Raw genomic sequence first — 19,657 nt, forward strand, 5'->3', positions numbered from 1 at the left:
TACAGCCAATTTTGAAAGAGATGCATCTTAGCTCAGGAAATTTTTATTGAATATGTCAACGCTGTTGTAATGAAATGCTTCTTCTAAGTATGTGGTTATTAAATAAATAAGTAAAAAAAAAGAAACAGAAAAGAGGAGGTTTGGGTGGAAGCAGGTGATAAAGGAAAACTTCAGATAGAATAATGAGATTCGGATACCATCAGAACACTCAGAAGTGAGTGGAGCCCAGCAGGACACCGAAACCATTGACTGACATTAGGAGAGAGCCCCAAGATGGAAGCAAAGCTCCAGCATCATCTATCTACCAGAGGTGAAGGCTAGAGCCACCAGGCCAGAGAAACAGAAATCACTGAGCCGTGAACCTCTTGAAGGCCTATGTGCTCTTCCTGGGTTTTGAATCTGCTGGGGTGTCGGGAGACTTTTACAAATATTTGTGAACCTTCAACCTTCAAGAGAATGTCCTGTAGGTTATCTTGGAAAAAATATTGAAATTGCATGTACAGGTTCAGAATTACTCCAATTGGCCATCTGCACCATAAATGTTTGAGCCTTTCAGCTTATCGCATTAACTAAACGATCATACTCAGCAGACCTTCCTAGCACTGGAGTTAAAGACGTGCAAATTCTATTGATTAAAATTTCTAGTAACACAGCATAATGCTATTGCTTACCCTGTGGAGAAAGGGAGAGGTCGTTTTTAAAAAGAAAAAAGAAAAAGAAGCACAGACGGTTTCAACTCATCCTTGGCTATCACAAAGAATATGAAATTTCACTAATTAAAATCATTTAAGAGGGCAAAGATCTGCAGAGAATAGATCCAGAAATATTGGATTCTAAAGAATATTACTCCTTGCACAATCTGCTTCATAATTGTAAATGTGCACACATCAGTAAAAATGTACACAGAAAAATCCGAGGGTGGCAGAGACCATGATTCTCAGAAAAGCAATTCAATCAGCATTTATTGAACATTTCTTTGTCTACTGCCTGCAGCACCGCGTACAGATAGAACAAAGTGCTTTGCCTTTCACTTCCTGATGGAAACCCAAGTGCTCCTTTTTAAGACTTCCAACACGGGCATTCTCCAGACCAAGTAAACAAAAATAGCCTGCACCAGGGTGAAAAAGGTGGTGAGTCTCCTCAGCAAGACAGATGGAGCCTTTGGATCTCTCTCTCTCTCTCTCTCTCTCTCTCTCTCTCTCTCTCTCTCTGCTGTGTGTATGTTGTGGTTCTTTTAGCTCATCTCTTCTTTCAAGAGGAGAGAATAGCTTGGCACAATTGATTTTTTAAGTTCACATTGGCTCATGGAGCAGATGGAGAGCAGCCTCAAAATAGAAAATGGAGCAAACGGCAATACCTAAAAATGTAAAAAGCTAGGAAAAGAGCTTTGAAGACTAAAAATCACTGGGTGGCTTAAGACATCACCAAGCTAGGGTTCAAGAAAAGGCTCATATACTTGAAGGACCACAGACTATAGGAAACACTGGCTGAGGCACACAGGCCCAAGGAACACCACCCCAGGTTCATCGGCCAGTTCTTACTGTTGTGCTCATCCATGTGTTTTCTTCGGTGCAGTCCAGCAGGTCCTATAGTTCACCCTCTCGGAAGCTTCCTTCTCTTATTTCACAACCCAATCCAGAACTGTTAAATGCTTCCTCAGACTGTGTCAGGTACGGCCACTGCTGTCATTCTCCCATTTAACATCTTCTACATAGAAGTAAAACGCATTCATTCACAGAAATTTTGAAAAACACTGGAAATTCTTGAGAAATAGAAACAACCTTCTGATCCAGAATGTACTATGTGCTCATCACTGGATTTTTTTTTTGTGTGTGTTTTTCTCTGTGAATTTTTAATGGTGTTCAGATCATATGTACAATGTATAACTGAGGTTTCTCAAGCATACTTGGATGGCATTCAGATTCATTTCACTTTTAATGTTAAGTTTTTATTGAAATCTATTTTATCTACTGTGAAGTTCACAAACTTCAAGTGAATTTACATATGTATAAACCATGTTACCACCCCTAGGATCAAGATCTAAAATGTGCCTAACACCCCCAGAAGGGGTCCTTGGACCCCCTCCCAGCCACATTGCAGTCCCGTGCCTCCATCGTGGCAGATGCAGTCCCGTGCCTCCATCGTGGCAGATGCAGTTCCATGCCTCCACTGTGGTGCTGCTTCTTTGGGGATTGTAAAGATGATTCATTCGGCAATGCATTCCTTTGTTTGGCTCCTTTGGCTCGGTATGATCCCTGTATGATTCATTCATATTGATATTTTTATACTGGAGTGATATTCCACAGAAAGAATGCACCACAATCAATGTAGCCATTCATTTGGTTTGAAAGCTACTATGGATAAATCTGCTATGAGTATCATTGTATATTTTGTTAGTAGACACTCATGCTGTATGTACAACATATACTTACATATATGTATTAAATATACTACTTATTATATAGTAGATGTATAAGAAATATGCATCTCCTTTTGATGGTACTGCCAACCACACTTCTAAGTTATTTGCTCAGTGCATATACTGGCTAGCAATATAAAAATCCAGCTGTTCCATATCGTTTCCAATGACTTTACAGCGCCAGTCCTTTCCATTTTAGCCATTCCGATAGATGTACAGCAGTCTCAGGTTTTAGCCGGCATTTCACTAATAGTTAATGATAGTAAGACTTTCCCCATGCCTGTCAGCAACGTGGACATGCTCCTGGAAAGTACATGCCTTTGTTGCAGAGGGCTATGCAGGAGGAAAATCTCAGGTATCTTTTCACTGCTGTCATCTGAAGGTCTTCAGGTAGTCATTAGTATATGCTGGGATCCCAGGAAATAGCGAAATGAATGAGATAAGATTATGTAGACCTTCAAACCCTCTTTCACCGTGTGTGTTTCGACACTGCCACCAAGAAGAGATGGGAAGAGGGAAGGGGAAAAGTCATAAAAAGAAACACCTGAGCAATCTGAAGCTTTGGTCGACCTTTACAGAGCTGATTCAGGTTGCGCTCCTCCTTTCCACCTTCCCTAAAACCGCACTCCAGACTCCTCTGCATTTAATTAATCAGTAGAAACCCATCACGCTACAGTCTACTAGCTATAAGCGAACTATAATTAAGTGAACAAGTACTAGACCTTTCACTCCCACACTAAAAAAAAAAAAGAAAAAAAGAACCACACTTAAAAGTGGCATCAAATCAAACCGCTCCAATTAGGTATCTTTTATTTGTCTCTAATTCTTTTCTCTCATTCTGCAGCTAAGCAAAAACAGCATTCATGGTGAACGGGGGTTCAAACAGGCTTCCAGAGCAGACATCATTTGTAACAACCCACACTTCTGGAGAATGGTATTTCTCAATATCGTTTTCACCCTGACTGAAGTGCATTAACCTGTTTGAAATGTATCTACTGAACAACCAACACAATTTTTTCTGACTTCATTTATAAAACATATCTTGTTAAATGAAACTAATCTTTATTGCCTTCCAAACCATTGTTTCTTTTTCAAAATGTATTCTGTGGCTGGTCCATTCTTATTTCTTTCAATAGTCTAGCCAATGGTCTATAAAGAAATACTTGCTGCCTTGTAAATAAAGTTCTACAGAACAAGTCATGCCCATTCATTTGTGTGCTATGTGGATGCTTTTGTGCTACATCCCAGTTAAATGGTTGCACCAACCACCATTTGGCTCACAAAGGTCAAAATGTTTATTGTCTTGCCCTTTAGAGAGAAAGTTTTCTTTTGGCTACTCATACAAAGTGTTCAGATCGTGTATTTCTTAGAATTTGACCTATGTACATCTTTTTACTGTTTTTCCTTGAGTTTGGTTAGAAAGGTCCCTGAGGGTTAGAATTGTCCCCCCAGCTCCCAACTTCCCTTTCAAAACCAGAATTAAAGTCTTTCAGGTTAACTGGGCATAAGACTAATTTCATTGAGTCTTAGTCTCAATGAAACCCTAGGTTCTATCTGAATAAACCAGGATCAGTAGTGCCCACCTGTAATCCCAGCACGTGGAAGGCAGGAGGATCAGAAGTTCAAGGTCATCCTTGGTGGCATAGCAAGTTTGAGAACAACCTGGGCTACATAGGCTCAAATAAGTAAGTAAATAAAAAGATGTTCATGTAGTCATCGTTTCATTGTTTCCCTCATTGCAGACATTAGATATGATTAGTAATGTCAGGATTTAACTTTTATATTAGGTAATCTATAAGCGAATGCAAAGTTCAGAAATGAAAACCTAAAATTTGTAAAAAGCCGCATTCCATGTATGAGAAGAAACCATTAAGATAATGAAGAGGTGGGACAAAGAACTGCTGGTTTTGAAAATGAACTTTTCAATCCTATTTGGCTTTTCTTCATTCCATGAATTTTTGCTACGTGCCATGTGATACAAAGGAAGACAGAAGACAGTGGTGCTCAGTGGTGAAGATCTGGACACAGAGTCTTCCTTCCTGGAGTCTAGGGAATGGTGAGCCAGGGAGAGGCAGGAGTGGTTTCAAATATTTGAATCTTTTTATGCAACTGTTCCTTCCACATGCCTTGATCCCCCAATATGCCAGGGCAGAGTCAGTAAACCATGGTCCTCAGACCAAATCTGGTCATACATTGCTTACACACGGGCTTCAAATGAAAAGTGGTGGTTTTTATGTTTTTCATTAAATTTGTTTATTCCTCTGTGCGTGCGTAGTGTGTGCGTGCATGCGTGTGTGTGTGCGTGTGTGCGTGCGTGCGTGCGTGTGTGTGTGTGCGTGTGTGTGTAGGAAGACAGAGTGCATGTATGTGGAAGTATACACCATGGCACATATGTGGAGGTCAGAGGACAACTTGTATGAGTCAGTTCTTTCCTTCTACCATGTGGGTTCTAGAGATCAAACTCAGGGTGTCAGGCCTGGTGGCAAGCATCTTTACCCACTGAGCCATCTTGCTGGCCCATTTTTCTTTTCATTTTTAAGGGATGATTTAATAACCCAGAGAAACAGAAAAAACAAGAGAAAATCATCAGTAGAAGTAACAGCAGAGACAGCAGCCAATACCACTGGCCAGTAAAACACAAAATCTTCTAATCTGGCTCTTGATGGGAAAAATGTATAGACTTCTGCTCTGGGGGCTTCTCAGGTCTCTTCTGATGACTATTACATTTCTTCATTAATGGATCAAGTGAACAATAGTTAGGCTTTTCAGGAGATTGTCAGTTCATTCAATAAGGAAAATACAAAGCAAAACATCTCATTAAGAAAAGTCACATCCTGTAGCAGCAATACCCCACTTCTGGTCATTTCAAAGGCAGACCAGAAAACCTCCACATTCTTTGATGTTCCTATCATGGAAGAAGCCACTGTTTTACTTGTAATGTGGAAATATGGATTATTACTGTGATAACATAAAAAATAAAGATGAGGGGCTGGAGAGGTAGCTCAGTAGTTAAGAGCACTGGCTGCTCTTGCAGAAGGCCTGATTCAGTGCCTAGCAATCATCTGTAACTCCAGTTCCAGGGAGTCCAATACCTTTGTCTGGTCTCCATGGGCATTTCACGCTTGTAGTGCATATGCACACATGCAGGTAAAACATTCATACACGTAAAATAAATAAATAAATAAATAATAAAATAAAGTGGATAACAGTGGTTACCCCTTGGGTTTGGGCGTCAGTCAAGGACAGCTTTTGTCTCTCATTCTCTGTTTAAGTTTTTATAATGAAACTTTATTCTTTTTTAATTGTTTGGACTTATTTATGTTACTGTATGTGCATGACTTTTTTGCTTACATGTATGTATGTGCAATACCTGTGTGTAAGGCCCTCAGAGGCCAGAAGAGGGGATCAAATCCCCTGGAATTGGAATTATAGAAGGTTGTCAGCTGCTAATGTGGGTGCTGAAACTGAACCCCGATCCTCTATAAGAGCAGTCAGTGCTCTTAAAGCTGAGCCACCTCTTCAGCCCCAAAACTTTGTTCTTGTATAATTCATTAAAATAAATAAAACTTAAAAGTAAAAATAACCAAACTAGAATCAAGACTTAAGGATTCCAAATGACTAGTCAGCAATATAATTAGTTTGCAAGAATCAGAATTTTCAGATGGAGCTGTCATTGCCAACTGCGCATCACATTCATTATTCTGGGTGTAGCACTGTGCCATGAAATTATACAGTTCTCATTTAATTTTCATGTTCTTATAAAGCAGACAGTTCTAATACCTCAGTTTTTATAGAAGTAGAAAGTAAGGATTAGAGAAATTAAGAAACTCAAGGTGGGTGTGGTGGTACATACCTATGATTCCAGCATTTCGTAGGTGGAGGCAGGAGGAGGGTCAGGAGTTCGAGGTCATCCTCAGCTACAGAATGAGTTCAAGGCTAATATGGGCTACGTGAGACTGTCTGAACCCTTCCTCCTCTATGCACACATACACAAAAAAGGAAAAATCAATAAACTTGAGGCTTAGGAATAGCTTAGTTAGTAAAGTGGTGAAGACTCGAGGTCTCCAGTATCTAAGTTTTTTAAAAAAAAAACTGGCTGCTGCTGCTGCAGGTATCAGTAACCCCAGTGCTAGAAATGAGAGGTAGAGACAGGTGGATCCCTGGAGCTCACTGGCCAGCCAGCCTAGCCAATCAGTGAGCTCCAGGTTCAGCAAGAGATCCTGTTCCAAAAAATAAGGGAAGAGCAATTAAGAAAGCCACCCAATGCTGACCTCTGGCCTCCACATATATGCACATACATGCATGGATACCTGCATGCACATGCTTACAGCTACATGAACCAGTACATAAACCACATTTACACACTCAATAAAAAATAAAATTAAATTTTTTTAAATTAAGAAGCTTAACCCAGGTTATACTGCAACTAGGTATCAAAGCTGTACTTTGACCCAAATCTCTGCCCCTAGAGCCCACACACTTAACCAGTACCCTGTGTCCAGAGGTACATTCTTTCCTTCCCCAATACCAGCATCCACCAAAGAACAGTCACATTAACAAGCGGAAAACAAGTCACTGGTCCCTGTGATTCTAGAGGTAAGAAGAGGCAGAGATGGATCCAGAGGACAAGGGTACCCATAGTGAAGCCAGTGTGAGAAGTGACCTACAGTCAGACTATACCCCTGGTAACCACTGGGGTCATCTGAGTCCCAAAGAGCCCTCCAGCTTCCCTGGCAAGCATCCTAACTATTGTAGGTGATGACATTCTTTCCTATAGCATTTATTTCAATACATGCATCCTTCTACCTGCCCTGGTCTTTGCCTACTGTCTCACATTGGCTGGCTGCCCAGCACGTCTTTGACCTGTGGGTTTTATGAGATGATAAATCCTAAATGACAGAGCTTCATGATTCTGAATGGCACCTCGCATAGCATCTGCCACCTGTGGAGAGGTGCTTGGTGAATTAACTATCACAAACAAAATGCTCATGAACAAGTTTTAATGTCAAGTCCAGGGAGAGCTTGGTGACACATGGGGAGAAACTCTCCCTGGTGAAGCTATAGTTAAAGAGAGGATGTCACAGTAAGAGCAACTTCAAAGTTAAAAACCATCAAGTTTTTTTTTACTTAGCCAAGCAGCTAAGTAAATTAGTAAAAAGGTAGACTTGGGTGTTTACATAGCTAGCCTCACCTTTTATATGAAAACAGAGATAAACCCCATAAGCCACATTGAAATCATCAACAGATCCCTCTCCACTAACACGCTGGCCAAGAGCTCTGTGTATCCCGAAACCCCTGAAGGACTATTTCAATTCACCATGCAAGGTGGGTCCCCTCGGTGTTATAAAGAAGGGAAATGCCAGCTCGTAGTATCCATCACATTAAGTTTTTCAAGGCACCTTTGTGTAGTCACAATCCTGAGGAGTGATTGACTGGCCCCATAAGGGAGGTGACTCAGACAGCAGCTCTCAAAGTCCTGACTATGGTTGTCTGTTCTCTGGAACCCAGTGCTCCATGTTTCTGGCTACTGCCTGCTCTCACTCCTCCAGCACATTCCTGACAATCTCATGCTCTGATTGACTCATGGACTCTGGCAGAGCTTATACACAGAAGCAGCTCTGACTGCCTCTTGAAGCAGGAAAACCTGCATAGCATCTCCATGCTTTCCCAGAAAACCTAAGAGGTATGGGAATGAAGACAGTGCAGTGTTTGCCCCATTTTGGAAATGAGTGACTCAGCATAAGTTATGTCAAATCTCAGTCTTCTCATGACTATCCTGGCTTACAACACAGCCTTTAAAATATGTATGTAAATGATGGAGACCTACATGTCATAAGTCATACTTTAATAAAAAATAGAGGGCTTTAAGATGCTGTTCTAGTTTGTCTTCACTTGCTGTGACAAAACACTCTGACCAGTACCAACTTGGGGAGGAAAGGGTTTCTAAGGCTTACATCTCCCGGGTCAGTTCATCAGGGAGCCCAAGGTAGGAACTCAGGGCAAGAACCTAGAGGCAGGAACTGAAGCACAGGCCGTGGAGGAACACTACTTACTGGATTGCTCCCCTGGCCCATGCTCAGCCTGCTTTCTGATATAATGCAGAACAACCTGCCCAGGGGTGGCACTGCCCACAGTGGGCTGGGCCCTTCCACATCACTCAAAAACCAAGAAAATACCCCACAGACCTGGCCACAGGCCAATCCAATGGAGGAAACTCCCCAACTGAGGCTCCCTCTACCCAGGTATGTCAAGTTGACAAAGCTACCCAGCACAGATGCCTAAATTACTATTCATCGTATGCAAACACTAGCTCGCAAATTTCCTTTTTATCTGAAGGGAATGACTGCATCAGAGTCTTAAATCAATAGACATTTAACTGGTTAATACTTCCTAGGTGTTCTAGGAGAGAAGTGACAGGATGAATTATTAGTATTAGTGAAGGGAAGGATGAACAGGTGGAAGGTTTGTTTGAAAATATCTGGGAACAGATTACTAAGAATAAGAAATAAAATTTAAGCACGGTCAGACCTGTATCCATTTGATGGATCCCTCCATTAAAAAAAAGTTCATTAAAAATATATTACCATAGCTAAGCATGGTAGTACATGCTTAAAACTCTAGCACTCAGGAGACAGAGGCAGGAAGAGCATTAAGAATTCCAGGCCAATCTGGGATACAAAGTGAGTCTAAGGTAAACTTGGACAACATAGAAAGACCCTATCTCTAAAAAACAGCAGCAAATGTATTGCCAATGTTCTCTGCAGAAGGTAATTTTTAAAATGAAGAGTAATGAAACACTGTTCTATTCCAAACATAAAATATGCTTTTTTAAAAATATATATTTTATTATTTTTATTTTATGCCTATGAGTATATTGCCTGCATGTGTATAAGTGCATCCATGTTGTGCAGTGTCTGAGGTGGTCAGAAGAAGGTGTCAGATCCCCTGGAACTGAAGTTACAGACAGTTGTTAGCCACCATGTGGGTGCTGGGAATTGAACCCAGGTCCTCTGCAAGAGCAGCCAGTGCTCTTAACCACTGAGCCATCTCTCCCCACTACACCTATTTTTTAAGTCTTGAAATAATTCTAATTATGACTGAAATTCAAGTTGACTACTGAGTATTCTAAAGATATTTTCTGCAGATTCCAACTGGCAGCAAATGGGAGATTCCAGATTCCATCAAGACATACCATGGAATAGAAAGGAAAAGCATCATTAAAAAATAAATAAAAATATTATCAGCTATATAGTTTGCTCTATTTATTTGTAATCTCTCCTGTTACGTAAGATTTTCTGAAACCCCTTCCTGGAAATCAAAATGAAAATCCATTCTTTTTAACTTTTAACTTCAACTTTAATTTTATTTCAGAAATAATAAATCTGTTATTATATGCGTTTAAATATGGACATATAGAGATTTTGAGATAATCTAATTTTATCACTATGACCTCTTTCACTTAGGAAAGTCATAGAGTTGGTTTTCACCAGGAGTGTCAGTAACATGTTAATGCATTCTAATGGCTATGCATATGAAGTGTTATTATTAAAATTTAGATTCTATCTTCAAGGAGCAACCAAGGCGTGTCAAAGAATCTTCTGTAAACATCAGGTGATTTTACATTTCAGGAAAAAAAAGAGGGAGGGAAAGCTGAGACAGATTTTGGCCTACTGCCCACGTACAGCTTCTTTACAACTTATTTTTCCAATGTTTGTCAATTTTTGTCTTCCAGTAAATGTCCAAGGCAGACCAATAAATGAATACGAAACCGTATTACTGGATTTTTAAACCAGCATGGTCTTTGAGAATTATTTACTGTACAAAAGAGGCCACATGAATTATTTATCCTCAAGTGTGCCAGCCTTGATGTTGTCATGCTTCTTGACAAGTGTACACATGTGAAGTGTAGCCGACCCAGCTCCCTGGTCCGCCAAGTGCTGGGGAGGAAGGCAAAGCTGAGCTGGCCGGAGGTGCTGGGACACAGAGAAGAGCTGTCGGAAGTGAAGGAGGGCAGGGCACAAAGCCCATTCGCCTTCTGTGAGATCACCCACCCTCTGCTGTCCAGAAACCAAAATAAGTTCCCCCCTCTTATCCTAGGGGATCCATATGAAGAGAAGCAGCAGCCATCACCACAGCCTGTGGGTTTTAATGGAACAGGCAGCAAGACTGTGTCAGATTGCCTTTGGGGCGATTTGGTAGATGTGGTGTTAGCTGTCAGTCCCCCAGGAAGAGTGGGGTCACTCCTAAAGGCAGCTTCACCAGGGAAGGAAGGCACTCCGGCAATACAACTGCATAGAAAACAACCCACGGACAGCATCCAAACTCAAACAAAAACGTGACCACAGGTTTTTGCCCAATTACTGAAGATACCTTTAAAGTGCCCAACAGATTGGACCACCCACCTGCTGGACTCCTGTACTGAGCAGACCTGTCTATTTTTAACATCCTGCTGTATTAATATCTACAAATATGTTGACATAAAAAATAGGCATTTTATACAAATACACAGTGTGACTACATAGATTATTGTGTTAACATATTAAAATAAGCACAAGATGGCTTTATCCAGTGGAAAGAGCCCTTCCTCTCTCTCCTCATCGTTAAAGACATAATCTCCCCAGACAGCAGAAATGCCAAGTTTATAAAATAACACACAAACCTTTGTAGTCTTCAGAGACGTGATGAGAATCCAGTACTGCAGTCATGTCCAAGTCATTGACCTGACCAGGCTCTAAGTCTCAGCTTTGCTTCACCAGGCTCTGGCACCCAGAAGGACAGTGTCCACTCCTCAGAGGCAAGGTTGGGCCTGGCTCTCCTCCCAGGAGGGTGTGGGCTGATTTAACTTAGGGAGGGGTGTGTGCAGTGGGTGTGCCACAGGCCTGGGAAGAATGAGGAGTTTCCTGTGTGATTCCAGCACCTTCCTCACCTACAGAGCTCTCCTCCTGCATGCCCCACCTCACCTCCTGCCAGTTCCAAGAACCACTTTTAAGAGCCCCTCAGTTTACTGACACCACAGCCTCTAAGGAAGGCTGACCATTTCTGGGAAGTGGCTGTGAAAACACTGAGAACATTCCTGGGATTTTTTTCCTCCACTCTGCTGTAGTCCAGAATCCAGATTTTGATCAGTGTCATTTCACAATAGCTCAAACAGGAGACAGAGAAAGAAAAGGATAATTTTTCTACCCAAGCCTTCTGTTTCCTCCTTTTCTTTAATGAATTAACATCTCAACCAGATGGACTTTTATTACTATATTTTTAATACCAGGATTTAAAGAATACTATACTTGGAGAGACTTTTCTATCAGCTATTCATTGTGTCTTTGGAAACTGTCCCCTAACAAAGCGCTGGTGTGAGCTGGGATATGGACTTTGAGCCATATACTGTTAGGTTCACAAGGCTGAAAACAATGACCTCATCCAAAAAGGCTCAGGAGAGAGGTTTTTTTGTTATTGTTTTTTCTTTGTTTGTTTTCATGTCATAGTCAGTACATAGTGCCCTGAAACTGAGTTAGATTACCCGCTACCCATAATCCAAACCTTCTTCCAGTTATTTCTGAACACCAGGGGTTTTTGCATATTGGAAAAGTTATGGCAACAACTGAAATGAAAAGGACACTGAAGACAAACACCCTAGCCATCAGATGGATGGATTGTCTAGGAGAGAGGAGACTGACACACTGGTTATAAGTGGGCGAGAAGAATATTGAATTCTGACAACTTCACCCATCCACATTCTGAGATATTAATTTAATAAAAAGCCCAAAATTCATCCAGTGGAAACAAAAACAGATTAGCTAAATGCAAGTTTGATAAATCAGAGTCCTGGCTCCTTTTCCCCCTGTGTATTTGTTCTGCAGTGGCTCTGGTGGATAGATAGCCCCACTCATGGGTCCCCCACTCTCCCTTCCCTAGGGCAGGGTCACTACCTGGAACTCAGGGCCTCTGATAACATCCTCCTGACTTGGCAGCGGCACTAGGCGCCAGACACAGGATCACAACTGAATCACTCACTGATAAAATGCTTGGCATCTACAGAGCTGTCATGTGTTAGTTGGTACCAAAGGCCAGTCACATTAATGGAAATCTGATTATAACTGATGCCTGGCATTCTCATGACTGTGATTCCGTATTTCAGAATCACGGATGTTCCATTTTGTTACTGTCAGTGTCTTAAGACTTTTTTTAAAAACATCTGGACACAACAGAAGTCTATTATAGCTACATTCTTTGTTCTTATAGTTCTTTATTTAAAATGTAATGGGAGCTAGCTTTTCCTGGTCCCTTAAATCTCAAATTGTTATTCCTACTAATTTTAAATTGAAGGGCAGAGGGAAGCAGGCAGGTTGGGGAGGTAACTCAGTTGGTAAAGTGCTTGCTTCACAAGCATGAGGATCTGAGTACCATCCATCCCCAAAGCTCTCATAAGAGGCTGGGTGTGATGATGCACTGGTAATCCCAGTGATGGTGCCGTGAGATGTGCAGACAGGGGGATCCCTGGAACCTGTTAAGCAGCTAGTCCAGACTCCCAGTGATGTTCCAGGCCAAAGAGACCTTAAAGAACAAAACCTGAGGCTGTCCCCTGACCTCCTACACATGTATACACACAGTGGAAGTGGGAAAAGGAACAGAGCGTCATTTTCTGGGGGCTAAAACAGGGTTCTGGTTTAAAAGCACTGCTTCCTTTCACAGGGCAGGACAACTGAGGAAGAGCAGGACAGTCAATATTCAAACTTAATTACGAGTACAGTCATGCCTTCCCGGTTAGAGTCTTCTGTATCTGACTTCTGTTGAACCAGAGATAATTTGGTTTGCAATTCATTAGAATCAAACTGTTAAAACATGCATCCACTTTGTAATGAAATGGCAATGTACTACTACAACGTCATTACAAAAGCCGAGACACAGCTGTGTGTTTCTGATCTGACATAACTCAGTCATCTTTGACATTAGGATGAGCAGTTTCCCAATTCTGCTCCTAGAACTTCTCATGAGAAAGTGATTGTCACATAGTAAAAATAAACACATCAAAGTGCTTTCAACTGCATACCCACCTGTCTTTGAGAAACACTTGATTAGGCATTGTTAAGCAGGTTTCTTAACCAGGAGTTTAACATTAATATGCTGTGCACCATGTTACTAAGAGATGAACAAGATAAGAAATATTTCATAAATTCATTTGACCAGAATAACTCTGAGTCTTGTGTAACTATTAACCAGGGTTTGGACAGTGCTATTCTAAAGAAAGGAGAACCCTAGGAAGGAGTTTAAAGAAACTTTGCACTATAGTTTGAGAGGTGAGAAGTCTTAAAGGCTAAAGTAATTTAGGGACTTGCCCAAGGTTGCACAGACAGTATAAGGACAGTTCCCCTCCTGGTGACACTGGATTTTGCCATTTGAACAGCTGTTATAGGCTGGCATGCAGGTGAGGTGGGGCCCATGTGATGCTGTCTTCCCCCAGGAATCATGTACTACAGACAGCACACATGACTGCAGCTCACGTTAGAAGACCTGGCCTAGGATGGCTTTGCAATTACAGATTAGAAGATGAAGCTGACCAGAATGTAATTTATGATGGGTCGTGTGTGAGTGAAATATAACAGATATTGGTAATGAAGGATTCACAGGGCCCTGGCCTCATCTTTTAAACTAAACAGAAGAGACAAAAACTCAAGGCAAATTGAATTCCATAAGAAAAATGATTCCACCAGGAAAGACAAAAACTGAATTTATTAAAAGGTCATATTCAATAAGGAAGAAGAACCTTCTAGACCTTATCTAGAAAGCTCAGGGGAAAAAAAATTACACACTGATATGTCATTTTCCTTAAACTTGTGTTTTAATGATATTCTGGCAACTGGCCTCAACTCGAGCTCAGCTACGGGATTAGAGAGATTAGAAATTAGAAATTAGAGATTGGTTTCAAGAACTGAAGACTGTATAGTTTAGCCCACACTTAAACTGACAGCTAAAACTAGAAACAATCTTTGTAGTAGACAACTATATCTCTGCTGCCAGACTTGGTGTTTACTTATAATTCCCAAGCAAAGCCCATGAGGCTATTTTTGTGACTAGAAGATAAATTTTATGGATTTTTACTAAGATGCTATCAACTTCCATTGTATATGTCACTATATGTCTCAGATTCATAAACTGCAAATACGATCTCCTCATTATCATTCAAAGGTCACATTTACTGAGGACTTTCTTGAACAAAAATCCCCTTCCTCCTTCCCTCCCTCCCTAACTCCCTCCTTTGTGCTAGGGATAGAACCCAGGGCCTTGTGAATGCCAATCTCATGTTCTGCCACTGAGCTCCACCCAACTGCAGCCCATACCACTTTTTTAAAACCTTTTGAGGCAGGTACCACTATCTCCTCTGTAAAATGAGGCAATTGAAACAGACAATTTAAATCAAATTGCCCAAGGTCACTCCAAACAGAATAAAAATCAGAGATGGTGCCTAGGAATACAAAACCTGATATGAAACCTGACCTTACCTCAAGAATATGAAAACAGTTCAGAAAGAGTCAAAGATTTCAAAGCCATTTCTACTCCTACAGTAATGGGAAATGATACAGGGCACACGTTTGGCAGTACACAAAGCCAGCATATACCCAAAGCCAGCATATATCCAAAGCCAGCATATACACAAAGGCTCTCTAGACTTTTTTTTTTTTTTGAAAAGAAGTCTAAATACTGGAGATTGTACATGAGAGAAAGGTTCTTAGTATTTATATCAAAAAATCATTTTTCTGAATTACATTCTGTTTTCATAAGATTTTCATGAAGTAACATCATTCACAAAGACGGTCTCTGTCTCTGCTAGGGCTGCAGTGTGTGTGTTGGGGGGCATCACAGCACGCTGCTTCCCTCCTCTTGTGAACATTGAACAGAGGCAGACAGCCAGAGGCTGCCATCCATCAGAATTATCAGGAAGTAGGGCTGGAGAGGTGACCTTCAGTGGTTAAGAACACTGACTGTTTGTGCAGAGGACCCGGGTTCAGTTTCCAGCACCCCCGTGGAGGTTAACAACTGCTGTAACTCCAGCTCTAGGAGATCCGACACCCTCTTCTGGCCTCTGTGGGCATTGCACACATAGATGCACTTAGTTACATGAAGGCAAAACATACACATAACATAAGAAAATTTAAGATAAAAACTACCAGGAAGAGGCAGACAACCCAGGTTCTTGTCCTGACTCTACTGCCAACTAATCAATGGTCCTAGGCAGATCACCAAATTGTCTTCCAAATTTGTAAAATGGGCAGCTAATATCTGCTTACCAACCTTGAACTAGATAAGAGAAGAGAGAGTCCACTCCTCACTGATAACCAATCTTTTCCTTCCTTCTTTCTCTTTCTTTCTTTCTTTCTTTCTTTCTTTCTTTCTTTCTTTCTTTCTTTCTTTCTTTCTCTCCCTCACTTTCCCTCCTTACCCTTCTTTCCACCCTTCCTCCCTTGTCTCCTTTTCCATTTTGTTTAATTAGTAGTTATTTAGTAGTTGCCAAAGGGGGAAAAAATACTCTGAATCACTGCTTTATGGTCCCCGTTCACACCTGCCAAAATGGTGCTAATCTTTCTCTAACAATTATTTTGGCCCAGGGTTTTATAAAAGATTGCTTATGGCTCTTAGTTATTCCTCATAACAATCTTAGGAGGTAAAGACTGTTGTTAATTTCTTTTTAACAGATGAGAAAATTAAACCTAAAGTAAAAATTCCAAGGTCACTGTTTGTAGGCAGAGGAGTAGGGACTTGAACTTCAGTCTATAGGACTTGATCACTGCCACAGTGAGATGTGATGATCCCAGGACTCCACTTCCATATCTCAAAGTCTTTTCATGGTCCTACTGAGGGTGGAGCCAATGAACCAATGTCAGTGCTGTTGTAGGCAGCTGCACCAACTTTTTATACAGAGGATAACTGCACACAGATGCACTTGGCAGTGATCAGAAGACATGGTCTTCATCTCTCCTACGCAGCTCAGAAGTTTACGGTGCTGGGTTTTCTGTCTCTCTTCTCCCCTTTGTAACAATACCATTCTGCCCTGGCTCTCACATCGCACTGCTAGAAGGGAGTAAAAACAATCTGTATTTCCAGAAAAAAACAACAGGCCTGTCTCTTCAGTGCCTCATTTGTCATAAATAAGATACAGGAATATACGAACCTTTCATTGCCTGGGAAAGTTATAAGCATGAGAAGTCTGAAAGGAAAAATATTACTATATTACTGCCCAACAAGGAGATTCTCCTTCTGTCTCATTGTAAGAAGAGCAAATATTGAGTTAAATCACCATGACTTCATACAGTACAGGTTTTAATAACTTAGACATGAATTATATTTTCATTTGCCTCATGAGTGACACATGACAGAAATAACTGCAAAATACTTGATGCAAAGCTTCTCCCCAATGGAGAATTATGGCATGGCACCATGCACAGAGGGCTACATTGTACACAGAATTTCTTTGCTGTTAAAGAGTAGGAAAACAGAGTAAAAACACCCAGAAGACACACACCAGCCGTGGAAATGCTACTGAGTCACTCCATCTGTCCTGTATCTTTACCTCAGCATGGGTCACTACCATACACTTCCAGAACCTTCTCTTTGAAAGCTATATTTAATTTAATGAGAAAAGAAAAATGTCACCTGTTAGGATAAGCATGAAAATGTTTCCCCTAAATCAGCAACTCAGTTCAATTCTCTAGTATAAGTTGGAGGGCTTTATATTTAATATTCTGTATTTCCTTGTTTAACAATTCACTGACAGTAAAACCACTCAAATCTAGTGTCTAATGAGACAAACCATCTCAATGATTGTCTCAAGCACTCTAATTACTCCACAGACTTTCCTGTTGACTTTAGAAGCGAGTGATGTCTAATCTGTGCTGCTTGCTTTCAAATTTCATCTCTTCTAACAACATCATTTCCTCACTCAAAGGGAGCTGAGCTAGCCTAAATCAATACACATCCCAGCTTCACAGACTGAGTCAAAAATCCTAAAAGTTAGACAAGATAATCTTTCTACCCTGTTCCTTCTGATGATCTTCTGCATCTCCCTCTAAGACTTCTCACAACAAACGTCACAGAAGTCTAAACCCAAGAAGATAAGGTATGATAAATAACAGAGAAAATGAGCATGCAATTAAGTCTTTCAAAATAAGTCAAAACTGAGGAAGCCTTGCTGGACCTTTTCAAGGTTCCTAATAGCCTTGGCCCATTAGGGTCAAGGACAAAATTGTGTTTAGTGTTGTTTGCAAACCATGGCCATGTGATGGCCACATTCTAAGTCCTAGAGCTCAAAGCATAGGCAGGTGGGACCTAGAGGGAGGCTTTCCATCACCAGATCAACTGTTTTATAGCCAACAGAGAGAACACTTTTCAAGAGTCAATAAAGGACCGGTGGGGGGAGGGGTAGACCTGGACTCCAACCCAGGTCCTACCAGAAAATTTTCAGTTCTTTGTCTTCTGGGTGACCAAATACATCTTCACTTAAAGAGAGAATTTCATAGCTTAAAATAAATATCCATTGGCCAGGCATGGTGGTGCATGCCTTTAGTCCCAGCACTTGGGAGGCAGAGGCAGGTGGATCTCTGTGAGTTCAAGACCAGCCTGGTCTATATAGTGAGTTCAGGTCAGCTAGGACTACAGGGAGACCTTATCACAAAAAGACAAAAAAAATTAATAAAAAATAAAAAAATAAACATCCATTGATGTTTTCATTTTGAGAGTAAGGGTCCAGACCCAGGCTCTAGAGAGAGTGAAGAAGGCAGTATTTCAGCCAGCCCCAAGCTGTAAGCAATACCCACCAATGTACATGTTCTTCCAAAATCACCAAGTGCAAAGCCTGTGACGGACACATCCCTGTCTTACCCATCTACCACAGCTCTGTATTTGAAGGTGATATTGTCAATTGTTACTGTTATTTGTATTTTAAACATTCCTTTAAAGTACTAGACAAAGAAGTTAGGGACAGAACAATGGTAGGAGCCCTGTCAATTTAGCATGGAAAAAAAAGAAAAGAAAGAAATGTTCTGTAGTTTAACGTAAATCAATAGCAAATCAATTTTGATTGATAAAGGCTCAACTCACACTTGAATTAGGACAGAAGTAGTGGAAAGGTTGTAGATACTCGTGGGGATCTATTTGGTTTCTGCAGTCTTTGTTCTACGGGCCCCCTTCTGTTACTTAGCTAACCACAGCTGAGCTCCCTGTGTGGCGTCCAGTCCCAGATGTTACTCAGAAACTGTCCCTGGTCACCGAATTTCTGCTGTTGGTCTTTCAGACTCTGCTATAGTTTGAATGTGGAATTTCCCCTAATGGTCCCCAGGGAGGTGGGGCCTCATGGGAGCCTTAGGACACTGGGGTGTGGCTTTGAAGGAGGCTGTGGAACCAACCTTGCTCTCACTTTCCTTTGCCATTTGCTTTCTGACTGATGAGGTAGGTGGTTTGTGGCACCACACTCTCGTACCATGATGTGCTGCTGTCCCAAGCAATGAGGCTAATTAATCGTGGCCTGGAACTTCCCAAACTGAGTCCAAATAAACCTTTTCTCTTTATAAGTTAGCTGTCTTGGTCGTTTGGTATAGTAATGCAAACCTGACTAATAAAGATGGCATTATAAAAAGGCTCCTTTAAAAAAAAACTTCTACAGTGGTCCTGGTTTGAGTGATCTAAACAAGTTATTGTATCTCTGTCTATCTGTTCTGGTTTTCTCACCTGTAAGATAAGGATACTTCCAGTAGTTACCTCATGGGGTGTCCTAGTTAGCTTTAACTGTCAACTTGAGACAGCCTAGAGTCATCTGAGAGGAGAGTCTCAGCTGAGGAATTTCCCAGATCAGATAGGCCAGTGGGAATGTCTGTGGGGGACTGTCTTGATTGTTAACTGATGTAGGAGGGCCCAGCCCACTGTGCATGGTACCATCCCTAGGAAGGTGGTCCTGAATGGCATAAAGAAGCTAGTTGAGGATGAGGCCTAGAAGCTGGTCTGTGAACCATCAAGCAGCATTGCTCGATGGTTTCTGCTGTACTTCCTTGGCTATAAGTGAGTTTCCTGGTCAGACATAATGCCTATGGAACAGCAAGTGGCCTCCCTTTAAGTCCCTGCTTGAATTCCTGGCCTGACTTCCCTCACTGATGGACTATGACCTGGAATTGTAAGCTGAAATAAACCCTTTCCTCCCTAAAGTCCCTTTTGATCAGAATATTTTATCATACCAATAGAATGAAATGAAAACAT

At 41.2% G+C, this 19,657-nt stretch overlaps 1 protein-coding gene across 1 annotated transcript in view; it reads right to left on the minus strand.

Annotated features, from left to right (window-relative positions):
• Positions 1 to 11,423, minus strand: part of Ablim1 (actin binding LIM protein 1) — a 232,564-nt gene extending 221,141 nt beyond the window's left edge. The window contains exon 1 of the mRNA XM_029562132.1: positions 11,079 to 11,423. Within this exon, the coding sequence (XP_029417992.1) occupies positions 11,079 to 11,124 (46 nt within the window). The 5' untranslated portion in view covers positions 11,125 to 11,423. The remainder of the gene's footprint in view (positions 1 to 11,078) is intronic.
• Positions 11,424 to 19,657: the final 8,234 nt, after the last annotated feature.

This window comes from Nannospalax galili, unplaced genomic scaffold (assembly GCF_000622305.1).
Source record: "Nannospalax galili isolate Female #2095 unplaced genomic scaffold, S.galili_v1.0 scaffold974, whole genome shotgun sequence".
Lineage (NCBI taxonomy): Eukaryota > Metazoa > Chordata > Mammalia > Rodentia > Spalacidae > Nannospalax > Nannospalax galili.